The 27,069-nt window shown below is 44.1% G+C and overlaps 3 protein-coding genes across 6 annotated transcripts in view; 1 reads left to right on the top strand and 2 right to left on the bottom strand.

Moving 5' to 3' along the window:
• Positions 1-12,875, top strand: part of LOC117810191 (WD repeat-containing protein 88-like) — a 20,155-nt gene extending 7,280 nt beyond the window's left edge. For 2 of the 3 annotated variants that reach the window (XM_034679881.1, XM_034679883.1), the window contains exons 4-11: positions 60-123; positions 434-572; positions 659-788; positions 1,044-1,228; positions 1,364-1,446; positions 1,553-1,621; positions 9,437-9,535; positions 12,168-12,875. In XM_034679881.1, coding sequence (XP_034535772.1) covers positions 60-123; positions 434-572; positions 659-788; positions 1,044-1,228; positions 1,364-1,446; positions 1,553-1,621; positions 9,437-9,535; positions 12,168-12,293 — 895 coding nt within the window. In that variant the 3' untranslated portion in view covers positions 12,294-12,875. The remainder of the gene's footprint in view (positions 1-59; positions 124-433; positions 573-658; positions 789-1,043; positions 1,229-1,363; positions 1,447-1,552; positions 1,622-9,436; positions 9,536-12,167) is intronic. The other variant, XM_034679882.1, reaches the window with a different exon arrangement.
• On the bottom strand, positions 5,354-7,847 carry LOC117810187 (trichohyalin-like). Its single transcript, XM_034679875.1, has 2 exons — positions 5,821-7,847; positions 5,354-5,757 (listed from the first exon to the last, which is right to left on the bottom strand). Exons 1-2 carry the CDS (start codon positions 7,612-7,614, stop codon positions 5,545-5,547), a joined length of 2,007 nt encoding a protein of 668 aa, XP_034535766.1. The 5' UTR covers positions 7,615-7,847; the 3' UTR covers positions 5,354-5,544.
• On the bottom strand, positions 12,509-27,069 carry wdr59 (WD repeat domain 59). 2 transcript variants are annotated; one of them, XM_034679866.1, is made up of 26 exons: positions 26,972-27,068; positions 25,463-25,512; positions 24,898-25,033; positions 24,719-24,804; positions 24,549-24,629; positions 23,455-23,492; positions 23,279-23,367; positions 23,084-23,200; positions 22,889-22,966; positions 22,529-22,685; positions 21,846-21,925; positions 21,632-21,758; positions 20,989-21,098; positions 20,740-20,904; positions 20,538-20,633; positions 20,340-20,444; positions 20,042-20,163; positions 19,730-19,883; positions 15,612-15,745; positions 15,003-15,084; positions 14,690-14,802; positions 14,325-14,475; positions 14,116-14,197; positions 13,909-14,029; positions 13,680-13,822; positions 12,509-13,599 (listed from the first exon to the last, which is right to left on the bottom strand). In XM_034679866.1, the coding sequence occupies exons 1-26, from the start codon at positions 27,023-27,025 to the stop codon at positions 13,364-13,366; spliced, it is 2,907 nt and encodes a 968-aa protein (XP_034535757.1). In that variant the 5' UTR covers positions 27,026-27,068; the 3' UTR covers positions 12,509-13,363. The 2 variants fall into 2 exon arrangements, with proteins under 2 accessions (XP_034535757.1, XP_034535756.1); XM_034679865.1 differs by having other exon boundaries at positions 21,632-21,925; positions 26,972-27,069.

The raw sequence follows: 27,069 nt of genomic DNA, 5'->3' as shown, positions 1-27,069 counted from the left end.
TAATTATATTCATCTTAAAATATAATGTTAACAATTACAGGACGTCTTGTGTCTGTCAGGATGGTCACAGTGTCCTGGGATAAGGAGATGGTGGTCACAGACCTGGAGACCGGACAGACTGTGGTGGGTCTTCTTCTTCTTCTTCTTCCCATTCTAGTCTTTCTCTTTCAGTTACATGATGAGGGTGGACTATTTTTCTAATTAAGCAACCTGTAGTGAAATCTCATCCTCTTCAGTTAACAACTTCTTGTTTTATTTAACTGGTTTGTAATAATCAGTCTGCAGGGTCACTTAATATTCTTCTTCTTGACAACATTATGCATGTGTTAGAAAACAAGCTTAAATAAGCATGTTGATTTATATATGTGGCCCTTATAAATTAAAGGAGCAGATTATACAAAATAGTTCTTAAGCAGTCTGGTCATTGTTTCAGTGGAGGTGCAGACTGGTGGGGCTGCTGACCTCCTGCAGCTCCTCGTCTGACGGCCGGCTGCTGGTTTGTGCTGCAGATCCTCAGAACAGCATCTACATCCTGGACGCAGCTGGAGGAGAGACGCTGCACCACGTCGGTGGTACTTCACCTCAGTGTGGTCACACTCTGTCAGCTCTGTTTATTGGTCGTCTTTAAGTTTATGTATGTGTTTGTTTCCTCTCTCAGGTCATCATCGCTCCACCATCACACGTTGTCGGTTTGACCTTCAGAGCCAGCGAGTGGCCACCGTGTCTGCAGACCGGAGGATCAAGCTGTGGGACCTGCAGAGCCGGAAAACCACTTTGTCTATTGACAGGTGAACAACGGTCCACTGAACCTTCATCAGACTTTCCACCTCTCTTCATCTCCTGGTTTTATCTCCAGCTGCTTGTTAGTTTATGCTCAGATTAACTCCAGTGAATGATCCTGGAGCCTGTTGGAGTGAGGGCCCTGGGTATTTGCTGATCGGCCTTGATGATGATGAACCTGAAACAAGCTGGATTATCCTATCAGCTCTTTCTCATCCTGTCTTCATGTGTTGTTGGTGTTGTTGTTTACGTCTCTCCTGCAGTAACCACAACAACGTTGTCTCTGACTGCTGCTTCACCAACAACGGGCACTTCCTCTGCACGGCATCCTGGGATAAGAGTTTGAAGCTGTGGGACCTGCATGCCGGAGGGTTTCGTTCTCACGGTGGGACGTCCTTACAGAGGAGCCATGAAAGCAGCGTCAGCTCCTGCAGCTTCTCCACTGACGGTGAGGAATCTGCTCTCACTCTTCACTTCAATCTAACCTTAGGGTGAAAATAAATGTGTAATAAAGTGTGCAGGAGGGTTTTATGGTTTATGTTGATGTTTGAGTCCAGCAGATTTTCATGTCATGTGTCCGTAGCAGACTTGCTTGTGTCGGGCTCCTACGACCGGACTGTTGCACTCTGGGATATGTCCACCCTGTGTCAGACTCTCATCCTGAAGGTAACTCAACGCTCTGTTTTGTACAGCTCACTCTGTGTTAATCATTCAAAGGTATCATATGAGTGATTTTTATTTTTATAAATGATATTTGTTGTCTTTGTTTCAGGGACACACTGATTGTGTGACAGACGTGTCGGTCAGCACTGACAAGAAGTTAGTGGCCTCTGCCTCAAAGGTACTGAAGCTCTCAGTCTGTTATCTATATGAACTCATTAACTCTGCACTGATGAGTCTGCTGCGTTCATGTTAAATATAATAATGTTTTCCTTTCATGCTGACTTGTTGAAATAACGCAGGACTTTCAGGATGGTTTTGTGTGGTCGGGAAATACAATTAGGGGTTAGTGTCTTATTTGTATTCTTATTTTTATTCTGAGAATTTTGGTTTTTACATTTATATTTGAGTCTTCTTTTTTATTTTTTTTATTTATTTATAACTTCATTTTTATTTGTATTATTGTACTTATTTATTTATAAGGAGCTGAGCATTTCAACATATTGTTATTCTACTTTAAACTTATTATTATTTTTCTTCTTCCGTGCCGGGTTTCACAGCCTTCAATTTTGACTGATTTTAACCGTTCAAATTTTAAACTCTTCAGCTCCTTCACCTCTTTCAGGCTATATCTTTTCACATATTCAACCCATAGACTGTATAAAATATGGACGTAGTATCCGTGACGTCACCCATCTGTTCCTGAGAGCTGTTTTGAAGCAAATCGACGGCAGCAGCCATATTGGAAATGCGGAACTCAACCAGGCAGAGTGTGACGTAGTGTGAGCCTCTTAGCCAATGGCTGTGTTCCCGACCGGGAGTCACGTCAGTCATGTCCTTATTTGGGCAAAACTCGTAATCCTAATATCTTCTGAACCGTCACGTTAGAAAAAAATTCACTCCCCGTACAGTGTGTGCCCTTAGAGAGATTAGCTTCATAGGGCCAAGCCGTTTTTTGAACCAGGCTGTAAACATGTTTATTAATGCTGCAAAGATCGTCTTTTTCCCATTCATGTCTATGTGGTTTCCGGTGTTTCTGCAGCCAGCCTCAAGCGGATTCTCGATGTATTGCAGTTTATAGCACTTCCGCATTGGCTTCATCGTTTGAGACCGGAGTTTGCCGCTTGATTCAACCCTTATACTTTTTGAATAATTCAACTTTATTTAAATTTAATTTAACATTGAAACAGATGGGGCGGAATCTTCAAATCCACTTCAACTTCTTCAACTACTACAGCTCATAGCTTCAGCATACTTTCACTTATAGACTCCATTCAAACTTTAAACTGTTCACAAGACTTTCAGCTATCTACACATGTTTCACTTCTTTGATACCTTTCACAGTTTCACAGATTTCACTGTTCAAAAATTCATCAAATTTCAGCTCTTTCCTCACTTTAACATTGGTGTGTGTGGGGTGGAACTCTGGTGAGCAGAGTGAGAGGTTCAAAACTTAGAGTGGGCAGGCTGGAAAAACGATGGGACATGGCCTCTGGAAAAATTGCCAGAAAATCCACAAATTTCACTCCACATACACAAATAAGACATCAAAACGTTCCCTGCCTTCTCCTGCTTCTGTCAAAGAGGTAACCAAAACCAAAGATTGTACCGTTGAGCCAGCAGATCACCAACTGTCAGAGAAAGTCTCTCTGCTCGGCCATCTGCCGTAATGTTAAATATTTCTGGAGGGCAGCACACGTTTCACTTTTCTTAACTCGCTGCCCTGACTACATTTCTGACTGTACAGACATGAAAAACACATCACTGTGTTCATCACAGTCTTCTGATGCTCACGGTTTGATCCTTTTTCTGATAGCTATTACGGTTATCGCACAGTGTCGCCATATGTAGACCCTAATTTACTCCATGAATCCCATTCTTAATCAACTGTCCCACAGCAGTTACACAGCTGGTCCCATCACCATGGCAACAGTTAATGACAGTTGGAGACACAGGTGATTCAGATGACCTCATCAGTTCTGACTGACACAAAGACACACGCACACACACACACATACTCACACACACACGCACACACAGGTGACTCAGATGACCTCCTCAGTGAGTGACAAACACACAAACACACAAACACACACACACACACACACATACACACATAGGTGATTCAAATGACCTCATCAGTGAGTGACAAACACAAAGACACATGCACACACAGACATACACACATACACACAGGAACACAAACACACACATGTACACACACTCTCTCTCTCACACACACACACCCGCACACACACACACACACACACACACACACACACACACACACACACACACACTAACACACACACATACACAGACACACATACACAGACACACATACACACACAGGTGATTCAGATGAACTCATCAGTGAGTGACAAACACAAATACGCATGCACACACACACACACACACACAGGTGATTAAGATGACCTTATCGGTGAGTGACAAACACAAGCACGCACAAACACACACACACACAAACAAGTTATTGAGATGACCTCATCAGTGAATGACAAACACAAACACGCATGCACACACACACACGCACACACACACACACACACACACACATACACAGGAACACAAACACACACATGTACACACACTCTCTCTCTCACTGGTTTAATCAATGAGACCTAGTGAGACCTAGTGTGAGAGACCTCCTGAGACCTAGTGAGACCTAGTGAGACCTCCTGAGACCTAGTGAGACCTAGTGAGACCTACTGAGACCTAGTGAGACCTACTGAGACCTAGTGTGAGAGACCTCCTGAGACCTAGTGAGACCTAGTGAGACCTACTGAGACCTAGTGAGACCTAGTGAGACCAAGTGAGACCTACTGAGACCTACTGAGACTAGTGAGACCTACTGAGACCTACTGAGACCGTCTCCGAGTTCCTGACTGTGATTGGCTCAGATGCTTCAAAGGCTTCACTACAGACGGAGGGCGTCACTATGTCTTCTCATAGTGAGCTGGATATACTAATATTCAGTCATGTTATTCTTTAGGAGAAGACAGCTCTGCTCTAAAGGAGCTGTTTCATTGTGTGCATAGAGTTTGAGGAGGAAGATTTATATCTGATTTAAAGAAACAGTGTCTGAAAACTGAAACCCACCCTTAAAAACAACAACTTCTCTTTCTTTCTTTCTTTCTTTCTTTACTTCTTTCTTTCTAAATTAAAACTCAAAACAAGATCATTTTAAGATTGTTTGACTGAACAAGATATTTATTTGTTAAGTGAATTTATCTTAAATCAAGAGGAAGAAGACATTAAGACTGAAAATCATAATCTTTCACTTGGTAAGATTTGGAGTTTTTACAGTGTTCAATGTCAGAGGACCCGATGGTGTTTTCATTCCCATGGATTTAGTCAGCATGGAGTTTCAGGAGAGTGAATCAGTGATGGTAGGCTGATAAAAAAAACACTCATTTTTAACATTGATAAGTAACACCATGAAAATGAATTCAGATGGAATAATAGGAAATAAAGTGATATATAAAAACATTTTCTTTTTTTCTACTTCTACTGAGACCTAGAGAGACCTACTGAGACCTATTGAGACCTAGTGAGACCTATTGAGACCTAGTGAGACCTAGAGAGACCTACTGAGACCTAGAGAGACCTACTGAGACCTATTGAGACCTAGTGAGACCTACTGGGACCTAGTGAGACCTAGAGAGACCTACTGAGACCTAGAGAGACCTACTGAGACCTATTGAGACCTAGTGAGACCTACTGAGACCTAGAGAGACCTACTGAGACATAGTGAGACCTAGTGAGACCTGGTGAGACCTGGTGAGACCTGGTGAAGATGAAAGCATGTTGGAGAAGTTCGAGCAGAGAGACAGTAAACAGTAGATACACAACAACTCTGAGTCAGACATGCAGGAATCCAACTTCATAGAAATAACTTTCATTCTAAGAATTTAATGTTAAAGTTGTTTTTTTTTTTATTGACATTTTTTAGGCTTGATGCATTTTTTACTATTCTAAAGGTTTTTTTTCAAAGTTGATTATGATGGGAAGAAACCGGAGAACCCGGAGTAAACCCGTGCAGACACAGAGGAACATGTTACTCTGTGTCTACCTGATGGCCCGTTACGGTCTGGGCATGTTGGGGGGGATTGGGGGAACAGATGAGCTGGGGTTTTCCTCCTGGTCCTGCCACTGCATTCTCAGATGTTTGTATTGGCGCCGACTGTCAGGAGTGATGGCCTTTTTAAACCTCCTCCACAAAGACACGTTCTCCATATCAACGAGTCTGTCCTGAACTTCCAGCCTTTCAGTCTGCAGCTGGTTCTTTGAGGATGCAACAAGATCTTGGAGCTCTTGAATCCTGTTGGTGTTGTTTGTTTCCTCTGCTGCTCTTCTGGAGACCTCTTCCTGCAGGGCCTTCATCTCCTGCTCCAGGGAACGTTTCTCCTCCTCCAGATTCTGAACCTGCTTCAGGTCTCTGCTGGATTTCAGTTGTGCCTCCCGCCTGAGTTCCTCCTGTTTCTTTTGGAGGGTGTCAGTCCTCAGCCTTTCAGCCTGCAGCTGGTTCCTTAAGGACTCAAAAAGATCGTGGAGCTCTTGAATCCTGTTGCCATTTTTTATTTGCAGGCCCCTCGCCTCCTGCTCCAGGGAATCTTTCTCCATCTTCAGATTCTGAACCTCCTCCAGGTCTCTTCTGGCTTTCTCTTTTACTTCCCTCCTAAAGTCCTCATGTTCCCTCTGGAGGGTGTCAGACCTCAGTCTTTCAGCCTGCAGCTGGTTCTTTAGGTCCTCCAGCTGCACGTCGGTGCTGGTCTCCCTCCTCATGTATTCCAGCTCCTGATCCTTTCTCCTCAACCTCTGGGCCATCTCTTCACGCTCCTGTTTGGCCTCGTCCAGGCTTGTCTGGAGGTTGCGAGACAACACCATCTTATTTTTCAGTTTGAGGTCCTGAGATGCAATGAGAGAATTCAGGGACCGTTTCTCCTCCTCCAGATTCTGAACCTGCTTCAGGTCTCTGCTGGCTTTCTGTTGAACCTCGAGTCTAAAGTCCTCATGTTCCTTCCGGAGGGTGTCAGCTCTCAGTCTTTCAGCCTGAAGCTGGTTGTCTTTGTTCTCAACAAGACGTTGGAGCTCTTTAATCTTGTAATACTGTAACCCTCTGCTTGAGGGGAGCCTGTCGTCCAGATCCAGGTTTTCTGTCTGCCCTGTGGTGTTGGTCTCCCTCCTAAAGCGCTCCTGATCCTTCCCCATCAACCTCTGGGCCATCTCATCACGCTCCTGTTTGGCCTCCTCCAGGCTTGTCTGGAGGTAGCGAGTCATCACATTATTCTTTTGCTGATGCTGTTCCCGAGCAATTAGCTCCTCCAGCTCTTTAATCTTGAGATCTTTCATTTGCAGGGCCTTCGCCTCTGGAGAAAGTCCCTTCACCTCCAGATTCTGAACCTGTTTCAGGTCTCTGCTGGCTCTCTCTTGTCCTACAGGGGGGCGTTCTTGCCTAAATTCCTCCTGTTGTTTCTGGAGGGTGTCAGCCCTCAGCCTTTCAGCCTGGAGCTGTTTTTTTAGGTCCTCCAGCTGCATGTTCGTGTTGGTCTCCCTCCTCATGTCTACCATCTCCTGATCCTGTCTCCTCAACCTCTGGGCCATCTCATCCCGCTCCTGTTTGGCCTCGTCCAGGCTTGTCTGCAGGTTGCGAGACGACACCATCTTATTTTTCAGTTTGAGGTCCTGAGAAGCAATAATGGAATCCAGGGAGTCTTTCTCCATCTTCAGATTCCGAAACTGCTTCAGGTCTCTGCTGTTTTTTTCTTTTACCTCCCTCCTAAAGTCCTCATGTTCCCTCTGGAGGGTGTCAGACCTCATTCTTTCAGCTTGCAGCTGGTTCTTTAAATCCTCCAGCTGCAAGTCAGTGTCGTTCTCCCTCCTCATGTCTTCTTGCTCCTTTCTCCTCAACCTCTCTGCCATCTCATCCCTCTCCTGTTGGGCCTCATCCAGGCTTGTCTGGAGGTTGTGAGACACCACCATCTTCTTTTGCAGCTTGATGTCAGCGTTCAGCCTTTCATCCCTCAGCTGCTTGTCCTTACTCTCAACAAGATCTTTGAGCTCTCTAATCTTGTTGAGCATCACCTCAGCCTCCGTCTCCTTCTCCATGGTATCAGCCCTGCTCAGGGACTCTGAGTTCCTCTTGTTGTCCATGTGGAATCCTTGGGTTAGTTGGTGTCTTGAATGTAGACCAGTTTAAAGTCACGAGCCTTGCTGACCGCTTGTCTCAGGTTGGATCTGTGAACTGCTGAGGGTTTGAGGCTTGGTTTACTAAGTCTGAAACCCTTTACTACTATGACATCACAAGGAGATCTGCCTTTGATGTTGCTCCTAGTAAATCCTTATGACCTCATAGTTTTCTTGTCACACACTCACTGTTGCTAGGCGCCGTGTGGGCAATCTATGCATTAAAAACCAAATTATTCAAGATTAACATTCCAATTAGAATCTGGACCAAAATATTCGATAGTGTGATTGTACCTATAGCTCTGTATGGAAGTGAGATCTGGGGCCCCCTCAGTAGACTGGAGCATGGCTCATGGGACAAACACCCAATAGAAGCTCTCCATACTGAATTCTGTAGAAGAATCCTAAATGTTCAAAGAAAAACTCCAAATAACGCCTGCCGAGCAGAGCTGGGACGTTTCCCATTACTATTAAACATTCAGAAACGGGCAATCAAATTTTGGACCCATCTAAATTTAAGCCCAAAAGACTCACTTCAATATAAAGCACTAAAAACCCAAGAGCTGAACCCTGAAAACTGTCCCCTTAGTCAGATGGTGAGGAAGCTAATCAGCCAGACTCCAATCAGCACTGATCCAAAACACAACCAAATGAAACTCATCATGAAGCACTCCAAAGATCTGTATTTAGATCACTGGAGAAACCAAACAAAGACCCAAAGTAGAATGAATTGTTATTTGACCCTAAACCGTGATTATAAATTATCTGAATATCTGTGCAGTGTCAGAGATACAAAACAAAGATGTATCCTGACCAAATACAGGCTGAGTGACCACCAGCTGGCTATAGAGACAGGGAGACACAGACAGACATGGCTGCCCAGAGAGGAGCGTCTATGTGCTCACTGCTCTACAGGGGACATAGAGACAGAGATGCACTTCCTCCTCCACTGCAGCAAGTTCTCTTCTCTAAGAGATTCCCACTACAGGGACATTACTAACATGGTACCAAACTTCCCAACATTAACCCCAGAAGAGAAACTGTCAGTTCTCCTGGGGGAAGGGTCAGCAGCTCCTCTGGCTGCTAAATATGTGTCTGCCTGTCACAGCCTGAGGGACGCACCATCCCATGGGGTTTGATTTTGGGTGGAGGTTTTGTGAGCGCGCCGAATCGGGTGAGGACATTGAGATATGCTGTATAGGTGACACCATCGTTCATTAATGCATATAAAAGATGTAATACATGGTTGATATGTATGTGATGAATATAATATGTAATGAATATGGTGTGTGATTAATGTATATATGGTGAGTGTAGTGTGTTGTGAATATATATAATGTACTGTATGAATTTATGTGCTTTGGCAATAATATCTCGTTCATGCCAATAAAGCAAATTTGAATTTGAATTTGAATTTGAGTGTCTGCTTGTTGCAGCAGCTCTCTCTTGGTTCGTCTTCTTTCTTTCTTTCTTTCTTTCTTTCTTTCTTTCTTTCTTTCTTTCTTTCTTTCTTTCTTTCTTTCTTTCTTTCTTTCTTTCTTTCTTTATTTATTTATTTATTTATTTATTTATTTAACCAGGTAAGAGAATCATTATGTTCAACATATTGCTATTCCTAAACTTTATACTTTTTATTATGTTATTATGTTATTATGTTGAAATGCTGAGCATTCAGAGACCTGAAAACCTTCTTCTGAGAAAAGGTCCCACCTACGTGTTCTAATGACACCAGCTGGTTCATGTTTTCTCTGGTTTTGAGTCCCTGTAATAATCTTCTTGCTCTCCTCAGGACTGCACCGTCAGACTGTGGAACATAGAAAACATGGAGGAAATCCCAGAGGTCGTTGAGAAGCGGGCGGCTGAGGGAGCTGGGAATCCCATCCTCAAGGTAAAACACTATCTCAGCATCATTTCAGATAAAAAGTACTTGTTCTGAGAAACTATACTGACAAATTCATCAGCAAAGAAAGTTTGGAAAACTCTAGGTCTGGATCGAGTATATTAAGAATTTTTATTTCAGCTTACAATTCGCAGCCAGGTTTCAAAACTATCTCTAAGCTATACAAAGGCCTCCAGGAGTTAAGAGGAGCGAGTACATCCTACATAAAGGAGAAATGGGAACGTGAGGGTAACTTTGCAATCTCGATGGGGGAGTGGGAGGATTTAAATGCCAAGCAATGGAAGTCAACTAACTCCCTGTCATGGAGAGAGTACAATTGGAAGAACTTGGTTAGGTTTTTTATAACACCTGTACAAAAACATTCAGAGGGGCAGACAGCATGTTGGAGAGGGTGTGGGACTCGGAGAGCAAACCACTTTCATGTGTTTTGGGATTGTTCAGAGATTGAAAATTACTGGAAGTCAATCAGAGATAGTATGGAACAAGTTTTAAAAACTAAGATTGATTTATGTTTTCAAGTATTGTATCTGGGTAAGATGCCACCTCAACTCCTCAGCTTTTCCAGAGTGTACAGTCATGGCCAAAAGTTTTGAGAATGACACAACTATTAATTTTCACAAAGTCTGCTGTTTCAGTTTTTGTAATGGCAATTTGCATATACTCCAGAATGTTATGAGGAGTGATCAGCTCAACTGCAATTAATTGCAAAGTCCCTCTTTGCCTTGAAAATGAACTTTATCACCAAAAACACATTTCCACTGCATTTCAGCCCTGCCACAAAAGGACCAGCTAACATCATTTCAATGACACACAGGTGTCACACACATTAACACAGGTGTGGGTGTTGATGAGGACAAGGCTGCCGATCAATCTGTCACGATTGAGTGACTGGACACTTTAAAAGGAAGATGGTGCATGACACCATTGTTCCTCATCTGTTAGCCATGGTTACCTGCAAGGAAACACGTGCAGCCATCATTGCATTGCACAAAAAGGGCCTAACAGGGAAGTTTATAGCAGCGAGTAAGATTGCACCTCAGTCAACCGTCTATCCAATTATCAAGAACTTCAAGGAGAGAGGTTCAATTGTTGCCAAACAGGCTCCAGGGCGCCCAAGAAAGTCCAGCAAGCGCCAGGACCGTCTCCTGAAGGTGTTACAGCTGCGGGATCGGGCCACCACCAGTGCAGAGCTTGCTCAGGAATGGCAGCAGGCAGGTGTGAGTGCATCTGCACGCACAGTGAGGCGAAGACTTTTGGAGGAAGGCCTGGTGTCAAGGAGGGCAGCAAAGAAGCCACTTCTCTCCAGTAAAAACATCAGGGACAGACTGATATTCTGCAGAAGGTACAGGGACTGGACTGCTGAGGACTGGGGTAAAGTCATTTTCTCTGATGAATCCCCTTTCCGATTGTTTGGGGGCATCTGGAGGAAGGCTTGTTCAGAGAAGATGAGGTGAGCGCTACCATCAGTCCTGTCTCTTGCCAACAGTGAAGCATCCTGAGACCATTCATGTGTGGGGTTGCTTTTCGGTCAAGGGAGTGGGCTCTCTCACAATCTTGCCTAAAAACACAGCCATGAATAAAGAATGGTACCAGAACGTCCTCCGAGAGCAACTTCTCCCAACCATCCAAGGGCAGTTTGGTGATGAAGAATGCCTTTTCCAGCATGATGGAGCACCTTGCCATAAAGCAAAAGTCATAACAAAATGGCTCGGGGAACAAAACATTAAGATTTTGGGCCCTTGGCCAGGAAACTCCCCAGATCTTAATCCCATTGAGAACTTGTGGTCAATCCTCAAGAGGCGGGTGGACAATCAAAAACCCACAAATTCTGACAAACTCCAAGCATTGATTATGCAAGAATGGACTGCCATCAGTCAGGATTTGGTCCAGAAGTTGATTGACAGCATGCCAGGGAGAATTGCAGAGGTCTTGAAAAAGAAGGGTCAACACTGCAAATATTGACTTATTGCATGAATTCTGTGTAATTCTCAATAAAAGCTTTTGATACTTATGAAATGCTTCTAATTGTATTTCATTATACCATAGAAACATCTGACAAAAACACCTAAAAACCCTGAAGCAGCAGACTTTGTGAAAATGTAATATTTGTGTCATTCTCAAAACTTTTGGCCATGACTGTACATGTTTAGAGTAATGCTGGTGGCCAGCAAAAAAGCCATAACGAAAAAGTTGTCATGTCAGGATTCACCTGCATTAGTAGATTGGTTTAATGTGATGCATGACATTTTTGTAATGGAAAAACTAACGTTTACTCTGAGGCTCAAAAGTGATGTTTTTGATAAATGTTGGAAAGGATGGATTGAGTTCATTAACCCCCATAGAACAGATTTCAGGTCAAATCTACAGCTTTACTGTAACTCCCTTAGTTCACTGCTACACATGGACTGTTGTGTTTTCTTTGTTTGTTGTAATTTTGTCTGTCCTCTTTGTCTTTGTTTTTCTTGTGAAAAAAAAGTGATAATTTGAGAATGTGCTGTATAAATCTATCTTGAACTTAAATAAAAAGAAAATTGAAAAAAAAAAAAAGTACTTGTTCCTTTATGGATCTAAAACTCTGTCAGACTTTTGAATACTGACAGGACCGTGTCTCTGTTTCCAGTGTGAGGAGTGTGGAAAACCGTTTCCTGTCTGCAGACTACAGACCTCAGATCTGCTCACACAGTGCTTCTACTGTCGACTGAAGGAACCCTCCAGACACCGACCACAGCCTCCACCTCTCACGTGACTCTCCCTCACAGAATCTTAATCACAGACACTTCTTCTTCTTCTTTTACAGCGGTTGGCATCCATCCTGTTGATGCATCACCGCGGCTTCTTATGCACAGTTTTGTCTCTGATTATGCTTTTAAACAACCTTAATAAGAGATAATTGAAAAACTGAACTTTTATACAGCCCTAATGCCTTATTCATGACATTAACAACAATATAACATCTAGAAATAACACTTTCAAACATACTTTAATCAGTATTATTTCACATCAGGTACATTTAGTTCAATCTTCACACATCCTTCATTTTCTGCATTCAGAGTTTCCTCTCTGTGTTTCACATTTAAAAACAGTCAAGTGATGAAATGTGTCCAGCGTTGAGTTATTTATGTAAGGCCTCTTTGAATATGAAGACAATGAAAACACACTGAACTAAAGACAGACGCTTCACTTTCCAGCTGTTGTTACAAACAATGACGTAGTTGCTAGCACCGATGTGTCCCCCTGTGAAGTAACCACAGACCCCCTTCATGTACTCGTGTCTTTTCACAGGCTGAGAAACTTCTAGATCAATAAACTAGTTTGTTAATGAATGACATCACTGGTTCAAGCTTCTCCAGCACTTTTCAGACTCGATGCGACGTAAAGGACAGAAACATGATCGTTAGTGTCAAACATTGAGGACAGCAGCTAGAGTCGGAGTCAGGTTAGTGATGAAGAACTTATGGTCTGCAGGAAATCTAACCCTCAACCTCAGCTGCCGCACCCTGACCTGTGATGGTGCAACTACTTCCTGTCCTGAGAGACACGGGTAACCTCACTGCGGCTTCAACATTCTACATTTCTCCTCGGACGTTGCAAGAAGAAGGTAGCAGCATGAATGTCATGACAGTCTGGACTTCAGGTTCTGGTTGTTTCAGGTTCTAATTCAGTTCTGAGAAGAGGTCAGGAGGGTTCAACCTCAAAGTGCCATGATCATCCTGAAGCTGCTCCTCCTCTGTGATCAGGAGGAGTTGAATCTGTGCCTCAGTCCTCTCCTCTCTCCTGAGCTGCGTTGATTGTCTTCAGCAGAGCTTCCCGGCTGCATCAGAAGGTGCTCTGCAGCAGACAGTGGCAGCCGCAGCCCGCCGGACACTCGTCCTGCCGCCTGAACCAGTCCATCATGTGACTGGTGTGTCCTCCGTGACCGCAGCTCAGGCAGAAGTTGGAGGAGCCGCGTACGGCCACGTGACAGATGGCACACTGGAAGGCCAGACGTTTGCAGACGGCGCACTGAGTTCCTCGAGCCGGGTTTCGACAGTGACAGCAGAACACGCCAAACTCTGCAGAGAGACATCAAGGAGGACATCAGTGACAGCCTACTTAGTGGAGAACTGGAGCAGAAGAAAGGTAAACCACTCACCGATGCCTCTGTGAGGTTCAGGAGGACAGGAGGCGAACTTCAGCACGTCTGCTCTCTTCTCCCTCAGACCCCAGCGGTACAGGATCTCACCGTAACACTTCTTAAAGTCATCAAACTGCAGCATGTTGGCCGGGTCCAGCAGCCTGCAGGAGAGAGAGAGACGTGTTCAAGAATCTGAGTAACATAAAACCAGCTCTGTCACCGTAAAGATCCATCTGAACTACGTCACCTCTTGTTCATGTCGTGCTGCTCCCGCTCTCGCTCCCGAGGATCCGTGTAACCTTGGTTCCCGTAGCGGTAGTCGTCAGGGGAAGACTCCCCCCAAGGGTTGGCGTGCTCAGAGTCTCTTCCTGTGAACAACAACAGAACATCAGACCAGGAGACAGTGATGTAGTACTCCAGCTAACCTGTAGGTGGTGCTGCTGTGGAGTCTCACCTGTGTTCCAGTTGGTGGTCGTGATGGAGTCCGAGGTGCTGGAGCATGAACCTGAAGTGACGGAGCTGGACGTGTAGCTGGGCTGAGATATAATCACATCACATGATTATTACGTCTCACATCACTGCCTGATCGAGCCTCTGAACGTGCATCGATTCATTTAGTTTGCCTGACAGTCTGTGGAAACATGAAGCTGGAAACAGACTCACATATCTCGAGTGGTGTGGAGGGAACATGGAGGAGCGTGATGGATTATTTCCGAACAGAGAGTAACAGTCTGCAGGAGACGCCTGAGCTCTGAACACGCTGCACAGCATGGCCAGAGTCTGGACGTCGCTCATGTGACTGTAGTGATCCAACCTTTTGATGCACAAACACAGTTATTAGACTTCCCTTCCTTTCTTTCTACACTGATACTTCCCTCCTCTATCAAAGACATTTCTATCATGCTCTGCAAACATCTCTCCCTCAGCATCCTGCAGAGTCCTGTACTCATTTTGACACTTAATCAAAGTAACGCTCCATCAAGGAAACATCTTCTGATAAAATGCATCTGCAGGAAACATAAACTCACAGGGTCTCCAGCAGCTGACGTCCAAACGGGTGTCTGGCCCAGGGGGTCTCTGTGTCTGGGTCTGAGTCTGGACTCAGGTCTTGGTTTGTTGCTGCAGACGCTAAAGCCCACACCTGCAAAATCAAAGAGACACAAACACAGATATGACTGACTGACATGTTATCAGACGTACAGTAACTAAAAAACTGCTGCACAGTGCAGAGTCCTTTTAATTTATATTAACATTTCCTCTTTTGTTTGCACATGCACGCCTGAACTAACAATCCTAACTCAGCACAGTACATTTGATCAACACAGACAGATAAAATCGAACCTTTGCTACATCTCTGCGTCCGACTGTGAGTGCCGCCGCTGCGTTCTTCTGGCATGTTTCCTGGATGTCGTTCATGTTGAGACTGAGCGAGACAGAAGATGAGAAAGCAAAGAAACAGAAACATTTCACAGAGCTGATGCATTAAAGGGTCACTTCACCTAATATAAGACCAACACATCTCACAAGGTAGGGATAAATCAAAAGAAATGTGTCGACACTTTGTTTTTATTTGTGCATTTTTTGAGTAATGAAGGCTGTAATGCCAAAACTTGAGCTGCACAAAATACATTTCCATTGCTATAACTTTGGGGAGGTTGTTTTTGTATAAATCTTTGTGCATTGTTAGTTACAACTTGAGGAAAAATACTGAGTGTTGTTTTCTGGATGATAAGAACTGCAAGTTCGGTTTTAGATTCCCAAAGTGTCTGTTGAGACTCTTTGTACGCCCAGCTTGGAGCGACTTTTAACTCATGATTAAGACATCAGATTGAGGAATGGTAACTGAGATAGAGTAATCAGAAGTTGTTCAGGCTTAAAACATCAGAAACAAAACCCTCTGTTATAATTGATCCCCATGTTGAGGTGAGCTTGTTGTATTTGCGCTCTCACATGTAGCTCTCTCCCAGAGCCTTGTGGACGGGCAGCAGACATGAGATCTCCTGGATGATGACCTTCCCGGCCAGTTTGATGGGACGGTTCCCGTAGTCTGATCCCTCTCGCTTCGTCTTGAACCGCCGGGATTTCTGACAGACAGACAGACGGAGAGACAGAGAGGAGGAGGAGGAGGAGGAGGAGGAGGAGGAGGAGGAGGAGGAGGGACAGACGGCAGGCCCAGAGGAGACAAAAAGCACCACTTGATTAAAAGTGGTCGGATCGACAAATTACTGTAGCAGACCGTTCACACTGCGAGACACTGAGTGACGGAGGGAGAGGGCAGAGAGTCAGACTGATTCTACTGCTGCTGCTGTAGTGTCTGTGATTTCAAAGAGACCTCATTGAGTTGACAGGATGCCTTTAAACACATTTTCCTGCTCCTCCTGGGAGATATGGAGGCATTACGAGGCCGTTTGAAATACCTCAGCAAGCTTGTGGTCCCTTCAGGGTTTCATACCTCCACGGTGACTCTGTGTCTCGCAGCGTGAACACACGGTTAGTGTACAGATTATAAACGGACTCATGTGTAGCCTGAGAAGCTGAATTACATTTTTTTTAAAAGTTTAAATGAAGGTTAAAGACTGAGTCGTAGTTCTTCTGGCGACCACATGAACACTCCTGTTGTTGTTGTTGTTGTTGTTAGATGTTAGTGAACATTTAAAGCTTTAGACTCAGTTGAGTTGTAGATGCACAATTAGGAATTTTGCATAATTAGTGTCCAGTAGGGATGTAAGGATATATCACAAGACGGTGAAAAATCAATACAACTAAGGGTGGATTAAAATCGATTCAACAAAATGTGTATTGCAATATTATTTTTAAACAGTAGAGGGCGATATCTGCATTTCACTCCGCTTGTTCAGCATCATTAAGTCTCTTGAGCTGCTCTCTCTCATCACTCCCTGAGTTGATCAGAACAGACATGGAGGCAGCAGGTGAAGACCGAGCAGGTCAGGATGTTGTGTTTACAGTCTGAGGGACGGCAGTGTTTTGGCTTTCCCTGATATTCCTGAAGAACAACATGTCAATTCACAGCCAGGAGCATGAGCTGCACTTTAGTTTATTTAAAGAGATTTACCTTATTGGTTTGTGTCCTGGAATTTTCATAGTCTTATATATATGTAGGGAAGCCCTTTAAACGTCCTCAGAAAGTCAGAATATATAACTGTGTTGTTACTGGCATATATCTTTGTATTCATTCACTGGGAAGGTCACTGTCCCTTTAACAGAGCAGAGGGTTAACAAGCGGCTCCAGTAAGTCTGGGTCTGTGAGGCTCTCAGTGTGTTCATGACTGATGAGCTGCAGACTTCAGGGAAGATTTGTGTGTCATTGCCAGATGTAAGTACCTCAATTTAAGTATGTTGTGACAATTATTATGCCAACTTTGAAATGTGTTACAGTTTCTTTATTGTTGTGCTGTGAGCTGTTTTGTGGAGTCCTACAGATTTGATTACGTGTTTGATAACAGTATAGTTACGTGTGCAGTGTTTTTCTCTCATTGTGAGCTATCGTTGCTAATCTAATTCTTATTGTAGTTGTTGTAAATTGTTTATTGTATCTCCCACAGATACCACATTCATCTCTGAATAAATCACCTGAACTAGAAGCTCAGCCTCCGCGAGTCTTTTACAGGATTCACACCACCATAGTGTTCACCGCTCTATTCCGCGCAACTGTAGAGGCCCTAGACCTCTGTTACAATATATATACAGTATATATGTAAGAAGAATGATTAACTCTTATATCTTTCCAGTCTAAATGTCAGGTGCAGAGTAACTTCCTTCCTATGTCATCCAATGCTGCTGGGTGATGGGTGAGACAGGGTCAGTGTAGTAATCGAGGTCTTTCTCCCTGCTCCTGTCTTTATCTGTATGTTGTGACTGACTTAGTGTCTCCAGACTAGAGCACCGCTCTTCTTCCCAGTTGTTTTGTTTCCTATTGTCCAAATATGGGTATCTAGCTTTAGTGTCGTCTTTGGGGATAAAGCACCATGTCAGAGGGATGGTCTGGGAGAACTGACTTTGCATTGCACTGCACTCTCTTGCCTGTGTACTGTTATGTTATTTCTCCTTTGCCAAGTTCTACATAAACTATTTCAACGTAAGACATCAGAGTCTCCTGAGTCTTCTGTGTCCAGTGTCCAGTGTATTGATTAATTCCACCACAGATTGAATATTTCATACTCTCATTTGGGAATCGTTCACTTTCCATTTCTTTAGAATTGTTCTGAAGTTTTACAACAAAGTATTTTTTGTACGGTCATTTTTAGTTTCTTTGCAAGGTGCTGAAAAAAGTGCAGTGGTTTTATTTGAGTTCCAACACACCTTAAAAATGAAAATGATTACTTTGTTTACAAAGAAATATAAGAGAACAAACATATACTGCTACTGTCCATATCTGAGAACTGAAATAAAATAATAGTTATTTAAATTTAAAAATCATCAGAGAGTCGTGAGTGAATCGGATCGTGGGTTGAGTGGATCCTTACATCCCTAGTAGTGTGTAATTTATTATGCTACAAGCTGCAGAGCTAACAGCGTCGTAGATGAGCTGGAGATGTTTACACTGTTAGATGCATGTGTGCAGGGACTTAGCCTTTAAGAACCCACATGTCCCAGAGTGACTCAAAACCAGACCCCCTTAGTAAAGGAGAGTCTGCTGGTCTGTGTCTGCACAGAGCTGCAGCCAGGAGGACAAGCCGACCCCACCCCTGCAGCTCAGAGATCACAGACTTCTTGTTGTCGTCTTATCGGAGTTTAATGACTTCATGTCTGGGTGCAGAGACTTTCTTGTCGTCGTCTCTTGCATCAAAGCCCAAATTGAAGACACACTTTGTTATGTTGTTTTGTAAGAGGCACAGCTGTGAGGACTTTAGCAGCGATGTTAAAACTGCATGTAGAGACACTCAGCGGAGGAGAAGAGAGAGAGAGATGAAGCAAAGGATGGTTTGATGGAGGACAAAGCTCAATACCGGCCAGTCACGGAGGGTTTGGACAGACCAGCGGCGGGAGGCAGAGATTGGGAGCTTCTGATTGGAGGAGAATAGGTAGGAGGCATGGCCCACAGCAGCATGCGGGGGGGCAGGTGATTGGCCAGAGAAGAACAAGGTAAGAAAAATACAAAAATAACAAAACAAACAGGAGCCCATCAGAGAGAGAGAGAGAGAGGGAGACGGGCCGCTGACATGGTTCAAAAATAAAGTGTGGCTGCTGCAGACTCATCACCTGAAGCTCCACATTCCCAGGCCCCCTGAACTAACCACCAGTTTAGTGCATTTGCTGGAAACGTAGATGCAAGCATGTTGAAGGATTCCACATGTTTACACTTTCAGTATGGAGGCTATATTATGACAAACATACAAACCAAGGAGAAGAAGAAGACTCCAATAAATGATGACTCTATCTTTAAAAACTCTCAGACACAGACTCATAAATCAAGTCTCATCACCTTGACTCTGTTCGTTCAAAGTCATGTCCCAATAAAGACACTTCAGGCCTTTGGAAATGATGCAGACTTTGTTTCAGTTTCTAAACTTCTGGGTTATTTTATGTGAGACACCGACATCACAAGAAATCATTCTTATTCAGCTGCAAACACTTTTCCCATGTTTACATCCCCTCCTGTCCTTATCTGGAGTTTAAACTTGAGACAGAAAACCGTCTGAGCTGAGGAAGAGTCGGACACATTGGGACTTATTTCATCCTGAGCTACTGCTTTAAGTAATCTTGTTCTCAGATAAGAGGGTCTGGAGGAGCAGGTTTCATGTTCAGATAACTTTCTATACATAATATAAAATAAATGTTGACTAAACTTGTTCTTGGATTATGAATCAGTCACTGTTAGCTTGTTTACGTTCACCAACAGACTGATCTGTGGTCACTTTTGCTTTTACTCGCTCAAGGGGTGATGAGAAAACACTCACACTGAGGAAAAGCAAGTTTTGTACCTTCAGTCAGACAGCAAACCTCAACAGGTGTGTGTGAGTCTGTGTGTGTGTGTGTGTGTGTGTGTGTGTGTGTGTGTGTGTGTGTGTGTGTGTGTGTGTGTGTGTGTGTGTGTGTGTGTGTCTCACCCGTTCTTTGTAGTAGAAGGAGGAGATGGAGACGGTGTCTTTGTCCGAGCGAGTCGGGCTGCCGCTGTACAACCGCAGAGTGCTCTGAGACTCTGAACGCATCTTCATCGGGGTCAGCACTCCGCTGTGATAGGCCGACAGAGCTGACAGGGACCTGAACACACACACACACACACACACACACACACACACACACACACACACACACACACACACACACACACACACACACACACACACACACCAGTAGTATGACATCATGTGGCTTTCAATAAGAGGGATAAGAGAGATATCTCAGTGGGAGGGTTTTACCTGGGAGTGGGTTCAGTGGGCGGGACTGAGCGGTGCATCGTGATTGGTCGGGTGAAGTAAACAAGGCAGCCAGTGCCACAGAAACGAGCACCTGATGTCCTCGGGAAGGGGATGTTGGCGTCCTGCAAGAAGAGGGGGATTATTTCCAAATGCAGAGTACAACAGAGCGAAGCCTTCCTCCTCTTCTTCATCAACAGACTGAGAGGGAATCATTCTGTGAGCTCAAACTGCTGCTGCAGATCCTGATTCCTGTGGGAGTGAACAGTCTCGGCTGCAGCAGAGTCGACATGTTTGTTACCTGATAGGAGCCGTACGTGTTGGTGACTCGGGGGAACGCCTGCAGGGCCGGAGTGACGGGGTTGGACAGGACGAAGGGGCCGGAAGCTGGACCATCCTCCTGCGTCTGTGGAAGAAAACGTGAGGATGGATGACTGATGATCCTGCAGCTGTGGAGAGGCTGCATCATGGTAGCTTAGTGAGAAGAGTAACCACCCACCATGTCTGACTCCAGACAGGACACCAGCTGCCGGACGCACGGCTCCAGACAGTTCTGGTTTCTCTTCACCTTCTGCAGAGACGTGTCGGTCAGAATCTGAACACAGAGAAAAACAAAAAGTGTCGATGATTAAAAGTTTAAAAACAGGTACAAATGAGATGAACTAAAGAGGAGGTCGTGGTGCATTCAGGAGCGTCTGTACCTTCTGGATCTTGACCTTCATGGCGGAGGAGATGGTTGTCGGTGAGACGAACTGGAAGGTTGGAGCAGCGTTGTTGGGATACTGAGCGGGAAACTTCACAACCAGGTGAACCTGATGGCTGCCGAAGTGAGCCGACACCACACAGCTGCGGTTCAACGCGTCCATCTGCAGGGAGGAGAGGGAGAAGTGAGATAAGACCCCGAAGACCACATCAGTAAGAGAGACCTGCAGTAAACGTCTCAGTCTCACCTCCACATTGACGTTCCTGATCTGCAAGTTGACCAGAGAGAACTCCTGCTGCAGAGTCTGAGTCAGACCTGATCCCCCCACCGAGTCCGGACGACCTCCAGAGTCTGGATCTGTAGACGGATATGAAACCAGGAGGAGACACACGATGAAGAGAGACCATGAACATGAGGTTAGCTTCATGCAGCTGCTTTGTTTTCTTCTCTGTCAGGTTCGTTGTAATGTCTTGTGAGAAGCTTTTTGAATCACTGCTGCAAAAATAAAGGTTCATTGCCTCCTCCATGTTTTAGAAAGCTATAGAGTCCGTTACCAAACCTTAACTCTGTCTTCTTCCTACTCTGCAGGCGACACACTCCCAAACCTCAAAGCCATAAGCATGATGAAACAGCTTTTCCCCAACGCTTTTAAACACCCGACTCTGTGCTTTGAAATCTGATGATATTTGCAGATTTCATGGAGCGTCATTTTACACGAGGGAGCAGACACCCTGGAGCCAATCATGACCGACTTTTCTTAATAATAGCTCCATGCATTTAGCTTTCCACAACCAACATTAAGGCATGCTTCAGAGACCCATCAGCTGTTGAAGATGAAGTATTTATCTGCAGTAAGGTTGGAGAAAAGGCCTCGTTGCTTCCTCTCTCACCCTGCAGGTTGTCAGCAGACAGGCCGACCCCGTGCTGACTCTCAGGCTCATGAGACGACAGAGACTTCTCCGACTCCACGGTGAGAGACATCCCCTCCATCAGGTCCTCCACGTCACTGACACACAGCTGCACAACAACAACAACAAAAACACAGACATCAGGCTGATGAAACATAGAGAACGATGAGAGATCTCTCTGAGGTGGCACACTGACCTTCTGCAGCTGAGGGTCCACCCTCCAGATCCTCAGAGTCTGGTCTCTGGACCAGGTGACCAGCTGGTAATCCTTTGAGCCTACATGGTCCACAAACAACAAGAAAACAACCTCATACAAGCACTGTGTCCAGACATGTTGAATACTTCTGAACACTTAAACTACAGTGAGGAGGGAAAACACAAAGTGACTTTACTCGTTAAGAGAGCAAATATGTGAAGTTAAATCCATCTGACAGAAAACCTGCAGAGTCAAGTTTGTGAGATGCTTCTGTTGCACAGTAATGAAGCCCGGGACATGAGGTAGATTAAGAGGTTACATCTAATGGCTGTGATTTAATCGTTGAAGGATAAAAAACTTCCTATTTAAACATTTAAATATCTTTAAAAAAATTGAGGAAGGAGTGCTGCCTGGATTCTTGCTTCAAAATCCTGGCTGTTGACGGAGGAAGACAGTGATGGATTTAAAGATCCACACTAATGGCCTGAGTCTTCTCATGACTCAGATATTGAGGAAAGGTCCAGGATCATCAGCCTAGCCTAGAAGCAGGGGAACAAACAAATCCACCTTCCCACTCTGTAGATTTTACTTCTTTGTTTTGTTTTTCTGGTCCTGTTTATTGAGCGAGTAAAGCTGCACAATGTGTGTAAACCTTCCCCGAATGCCGCCGTGTGATTGGTCACCTTCTTTCTGCGGCCTCCACTGGAACTCGAGCACCACGTCGTCGTGTCCCACGAAGGCGTGGACGGGGTTGTTGAGGTCGAGTGTGCTCCACAGCAACAGACTGTTCTCTCTCCTCAGCTGAGGAACCATCACTGTGACCAGACCGTTAGAGAAGGGCTGACACACACACACACACACACACACACACACACACACACACACACACACACACACACACACACAGAAAATAAATCAATCAATGCTTTTTTTTTGGTAGTCTCTATTCTTTACCCAGAGCCTGATTCATCCTCAAACATGCACTTTGTCGCTGTAAAGCTGTGATGGGTGACGTTTCACCTGATGTGATCTGTGTTACTCACCGTGTACCTGGCCTTCCACACCGGCACCTGGCAGGACAGGATGTTCAGATACTTCCTGGGCTGTCGGTAATCCCAAAACTGAACGCACAAACACAACAAGGGGGAAAGTTCACAGCAGCTGTTTCTGGTTTCTGCAGAATCTGTAGATGCCATCATGTGTCAGCGATGTGTTCAGGGCCGCTTGTTTTTTCTCACCCTCACTGAGTTGTCCTGGCTCGATGTAGCGAAGATGAACTCGTTGTCAGGATGCCAGTCGAGGCCGTGGATCTTGGACAGGTGAGCCGCCACATACTCCACCGCCGTGTTCGGCTTCTGCTCGCAGAGAATCAGACACTCACACCTCTGACGGATACACCAACAGCTCAGATGATTCACGTGTCTCATACTTACTCTTTTATCCCAGATCCGAACGTCTCCATCATGACTGGACGCTAACAGGTACTGGTTCTTCCTGTTCCACTTCACCTGAGACGCTCCAGCTGCAAACAAGAGAGGAGCGATGAGATTTAAAAAGGTGTGAAGACGCTGGTTAGTTTAAATATTATGCCTGGTCCTTAAATACTTACCCACGGCAGAGAGAGCCACGGTGGGTTTACGGGTGTCTCTGTGGGAAGTCAAACATGGAAGAGCTCAGAGGAGAAACCAAACCACTGAGACAATTTCTCTCTTTGGAACAAGATCCTGATAAATATTAAAGGTGACATATCATGCAAAATCGACTTTTTAATGGTTCTCTACCTGAAATATGTGTCCCTGTCTACAAACCCCCTGAGAATGAAAAGAATCCATTCTGCCCCTGCTCTGATTTCTCCACCTTTCTGTAAATGTGTGGTGAAACCAGCCGTTTCAGTTTTCAGTGTTTTTCATACGTCACAACGCCATCCGGTCTGTAACAGGAAGTCAGAGCTCGGAGCTTGTTCAGCCCATAGACTGTATAAAATACAACTCAACCCCTCCTCCGTTTTTCATTCCCTGCACACATGTGTGCTAACAAGGAGCTTAGGAGGGAGGCATGCTAGTTGTAGGCTGTCTTAATAAACACAAAGGTCGGTTTTACTCCCCACGTCTGCAGATTTGAAGATCTAGTGGAGGATTTTTATTTATCATGGAAAAGTGCTAGCGCTAGTTAGCATAGCCACATAGCTACATGTCGTAGCTGTGTACCAAGACACACGTCTACATACTGATAAATAAAACAACAAGAAACACTAAATCTGTGACCAATGGTTCAGAAAGGTCCTGCTGCAGGCGCCTCTCCATCAGGATCAGATTCTGGATCAGATTCAGAGGGTTGAAGTAACGCGGGTCTGTGAGCAGCCGTGTATATTCAGCCAACATGTAAACATTAGATCAACGTGCTGGACAGCCGATGCCACACCCACTTCCTGAGGGGGCGTGGTCAGAGAGAAAACAGAGTGTTCTGAGGAGGACTGAAGAAGAGGGTTCTTCAGGCAGACCAAAATCTGATTTCAAAGTGTTTTTTTGAGCATAAACTTTAAAGACATGTTTTGGGGACCTCTTAGACCAATATATATTGATGAAAAGAGCCTGATATGTCACCTTTAACACTGTGATTAAAACCTTCAGAACAATCCTCTACATGAACGTCATGGTGAGACGGAGCTGATGATGGAACATTAAAACCAGAGCGTCCTCTCACCTGGTGTCCCAGATGTAGATGTAGGTGTCCACTGAGCTGGTGACCAGGAACTCAGGTTCAAACCAGGACCAGTCCAGATCACTGAGGACATAAGGAGGTCAAACACAGAGTCCTTGAACACATCACACAGAGGCTCCACATACACTCCACATACGGCGGCCTGTTGTTACCTGATGACTCGAGTGTGCGCCTGCAGCGAGGTGTGAACCTCTCCGCAGCCTTCCCTCCACGAGTACAGATCCACACGCTGGTTACTCTGCAGACCACACACACACTCTCAGTGACACTGATGTTTATGTTTACATCATCTTCACACACTTTCAGTTCTTTATCAATCAGAAGAACTCACCGAGGCAGCGAAGACGTGCGACTCTGAGCGGTGAGGGTTCCACTGAACCGTCCCCACGTCCCATTTACTCTGTCGGCTGATCTTCCTCGGAGGTTCAGACGGAGCCTCCAGGTTCACCAAGTACAGGAAGCGTCTCCTGGAACACGTTCAGAACAAGAAAACAAGATGTGAGCAAAGCTTCTCCTGATTCAGGATGTCAAGGATGTTATCTCTGCCTCTTGTTGCTCCTCAGAGTGGGTTCACATGGTTTAAATTATCATCCTGCATGTTTCTCCTACAGTTTATTTAACATCACTTAGAGGAGCATTTCTTTTCGTTTGTCGAATGATCGGAACTACGACAAAGATTCCTCCACAGCAGGAAAAGATTAAATATCCTGACCCATCATCATGTCACTCTTTTAGAAAATAATGTCAGATTCTGCACAAGTTTCACGTTCATCTTAAGTTAATGCAAATAGGTTCAAGATTTTCTCGTCCTCAGTCGGTCCAGCACTCAGTGGCATTTATCTGTATTCCTCTCCCACTGTGGAGAACTGCAGTGCACTCAGGGAAACTGAACTTACCCGGAGAGTACAGCATGTGAACCCAGGCAGTCCACTGACATGGCGGTGGCCTGAAAATGAAGAAGAAGAAAGTTAGTTAGTAATAAAAAAAGCTTTAAGATTTAATTTAGAGATTTTATTTTATGTCTTGTCTTTAAAGTTATTTTTAAGCTTGACTGCTGCCTAAGATCCTATAGAAGGGTCCTGCTAGTGGTATCTTAATCCTAACTGGTTCCTTGAATATCTCCAGTATCATCTGGTGTTTTCTGAACACTTGGTTTTATTGTACTTTTTAACTGATGCATGGGTAGGCAATGATATATTATGCATGTATGGGGTCTTATTTATTATTTGCTTTTATTTAATAATATTATTTGTCCTGTTTTAATTGAAGAGCACTTTTAAAGTTTTTTTGCCAAGTGTTATTATGATAACTATACAGCCTAGAGTCTGATACATTTCTATTTTTTATTTATTTAAAGGCCCTGTGAGGAGTTTTGAACTGGCTGAGAAACAGACTGAAAATGACACTGATGCCATTTTATAACCTTCAATAGCAAACAAGTCCATCAGCAGCAACACTGACACCTTCTCTGTTGTAATTTTTAATGCCTGAAACCGCCCTGAGGGGGTAGGTGTCAGACCACATGATGGACATCTGGCTTCAGAAACAGCCTTTCTTTGACTGTTTTCATGGAAAATAATCACATTGCCTGATAAAGTGGACTGTTAAAAGACAACAGGATGAGGCTTTTGTTGAAAACACTACTTTTGCATGTTTAGGACAAGAGATAAGAGGCATCACTTTGTGCACAAGGGGGGCGCCAGAATCATTACAAAACAAAAGTTTCTCACAGCAGCTTTAAATAATAATTTTATTTGAAGAAATCTGAGATCTATTTAAAGGCTGAACTTTGTTTTTTGATATGAATATTAAAATAGGAATATTTTCAATAAGTCTGTCGAAAAATTGGGACCAAAATTGATCTATTTTTTACAGTGGAAAAATAAACAATATATTAATAAAGCACAATAAATTTAAATAAAAAACTCAATACAATCTTTTTAAAAAACTTATTTAATATGCATTTCAATAAAAAAACATTAGTTCCTGATTCTAAATTAATACAAAATATATAAAACCTTTACTGAAGGACTATTTTGTGTTTTATTACTTAATATTTTACGATGTTATTAACGAAAATAACAAAAACAGTCGTGCATGAATCAATCAGAGGATATCTGCAGGTCAGAGTGGCTTCATACAACATGTTGCTGGACTTTAATGGTTAATATTATAATCCATTCAGGAGTGTATTAAACTTAATGGTATCTTTAAATGTGTTGTATTCAGTAATAAGCATAGACTGTATAAAGTAGTAACAGAGTAACTTGTAAACTTTTACTGTGTCTCTCTTCTGTTGACACAGTTTGAGTCTGTTTCTCTTTATAAATCTCTCCTCCAACAGTTCGCCTCTCCACCTGATCATTCAGCCCCTCTCCTCACACCTGACTGTCGGACAGAAGTACCTGAGCATCCCGGAACTCCACCACCACATTCTCACTGCTCCAGCGGGCCGCCATCTTTCTCCTTCTTCTACCGTCAACAAAACGTCACGTGGTCATAC

This window comes from Notolabrus celidotus, chromosome 3, assembly GCF_009762535.1.
Source record: "Notolabrus celidotus isolate fNotCel1 chromosome 3, fNotCel1.pri, whole genome shotgun sequence".
NCBI classification, from domain to species: Eukaryota; Metazoa; Chordata; class Actinopteri; order Labriformes; family Labridae; genus Notolabrus; species Notolabrus celidotus.
This window is presented reverse-complemented; position numbering and strand designations above follow the sequence as displayed.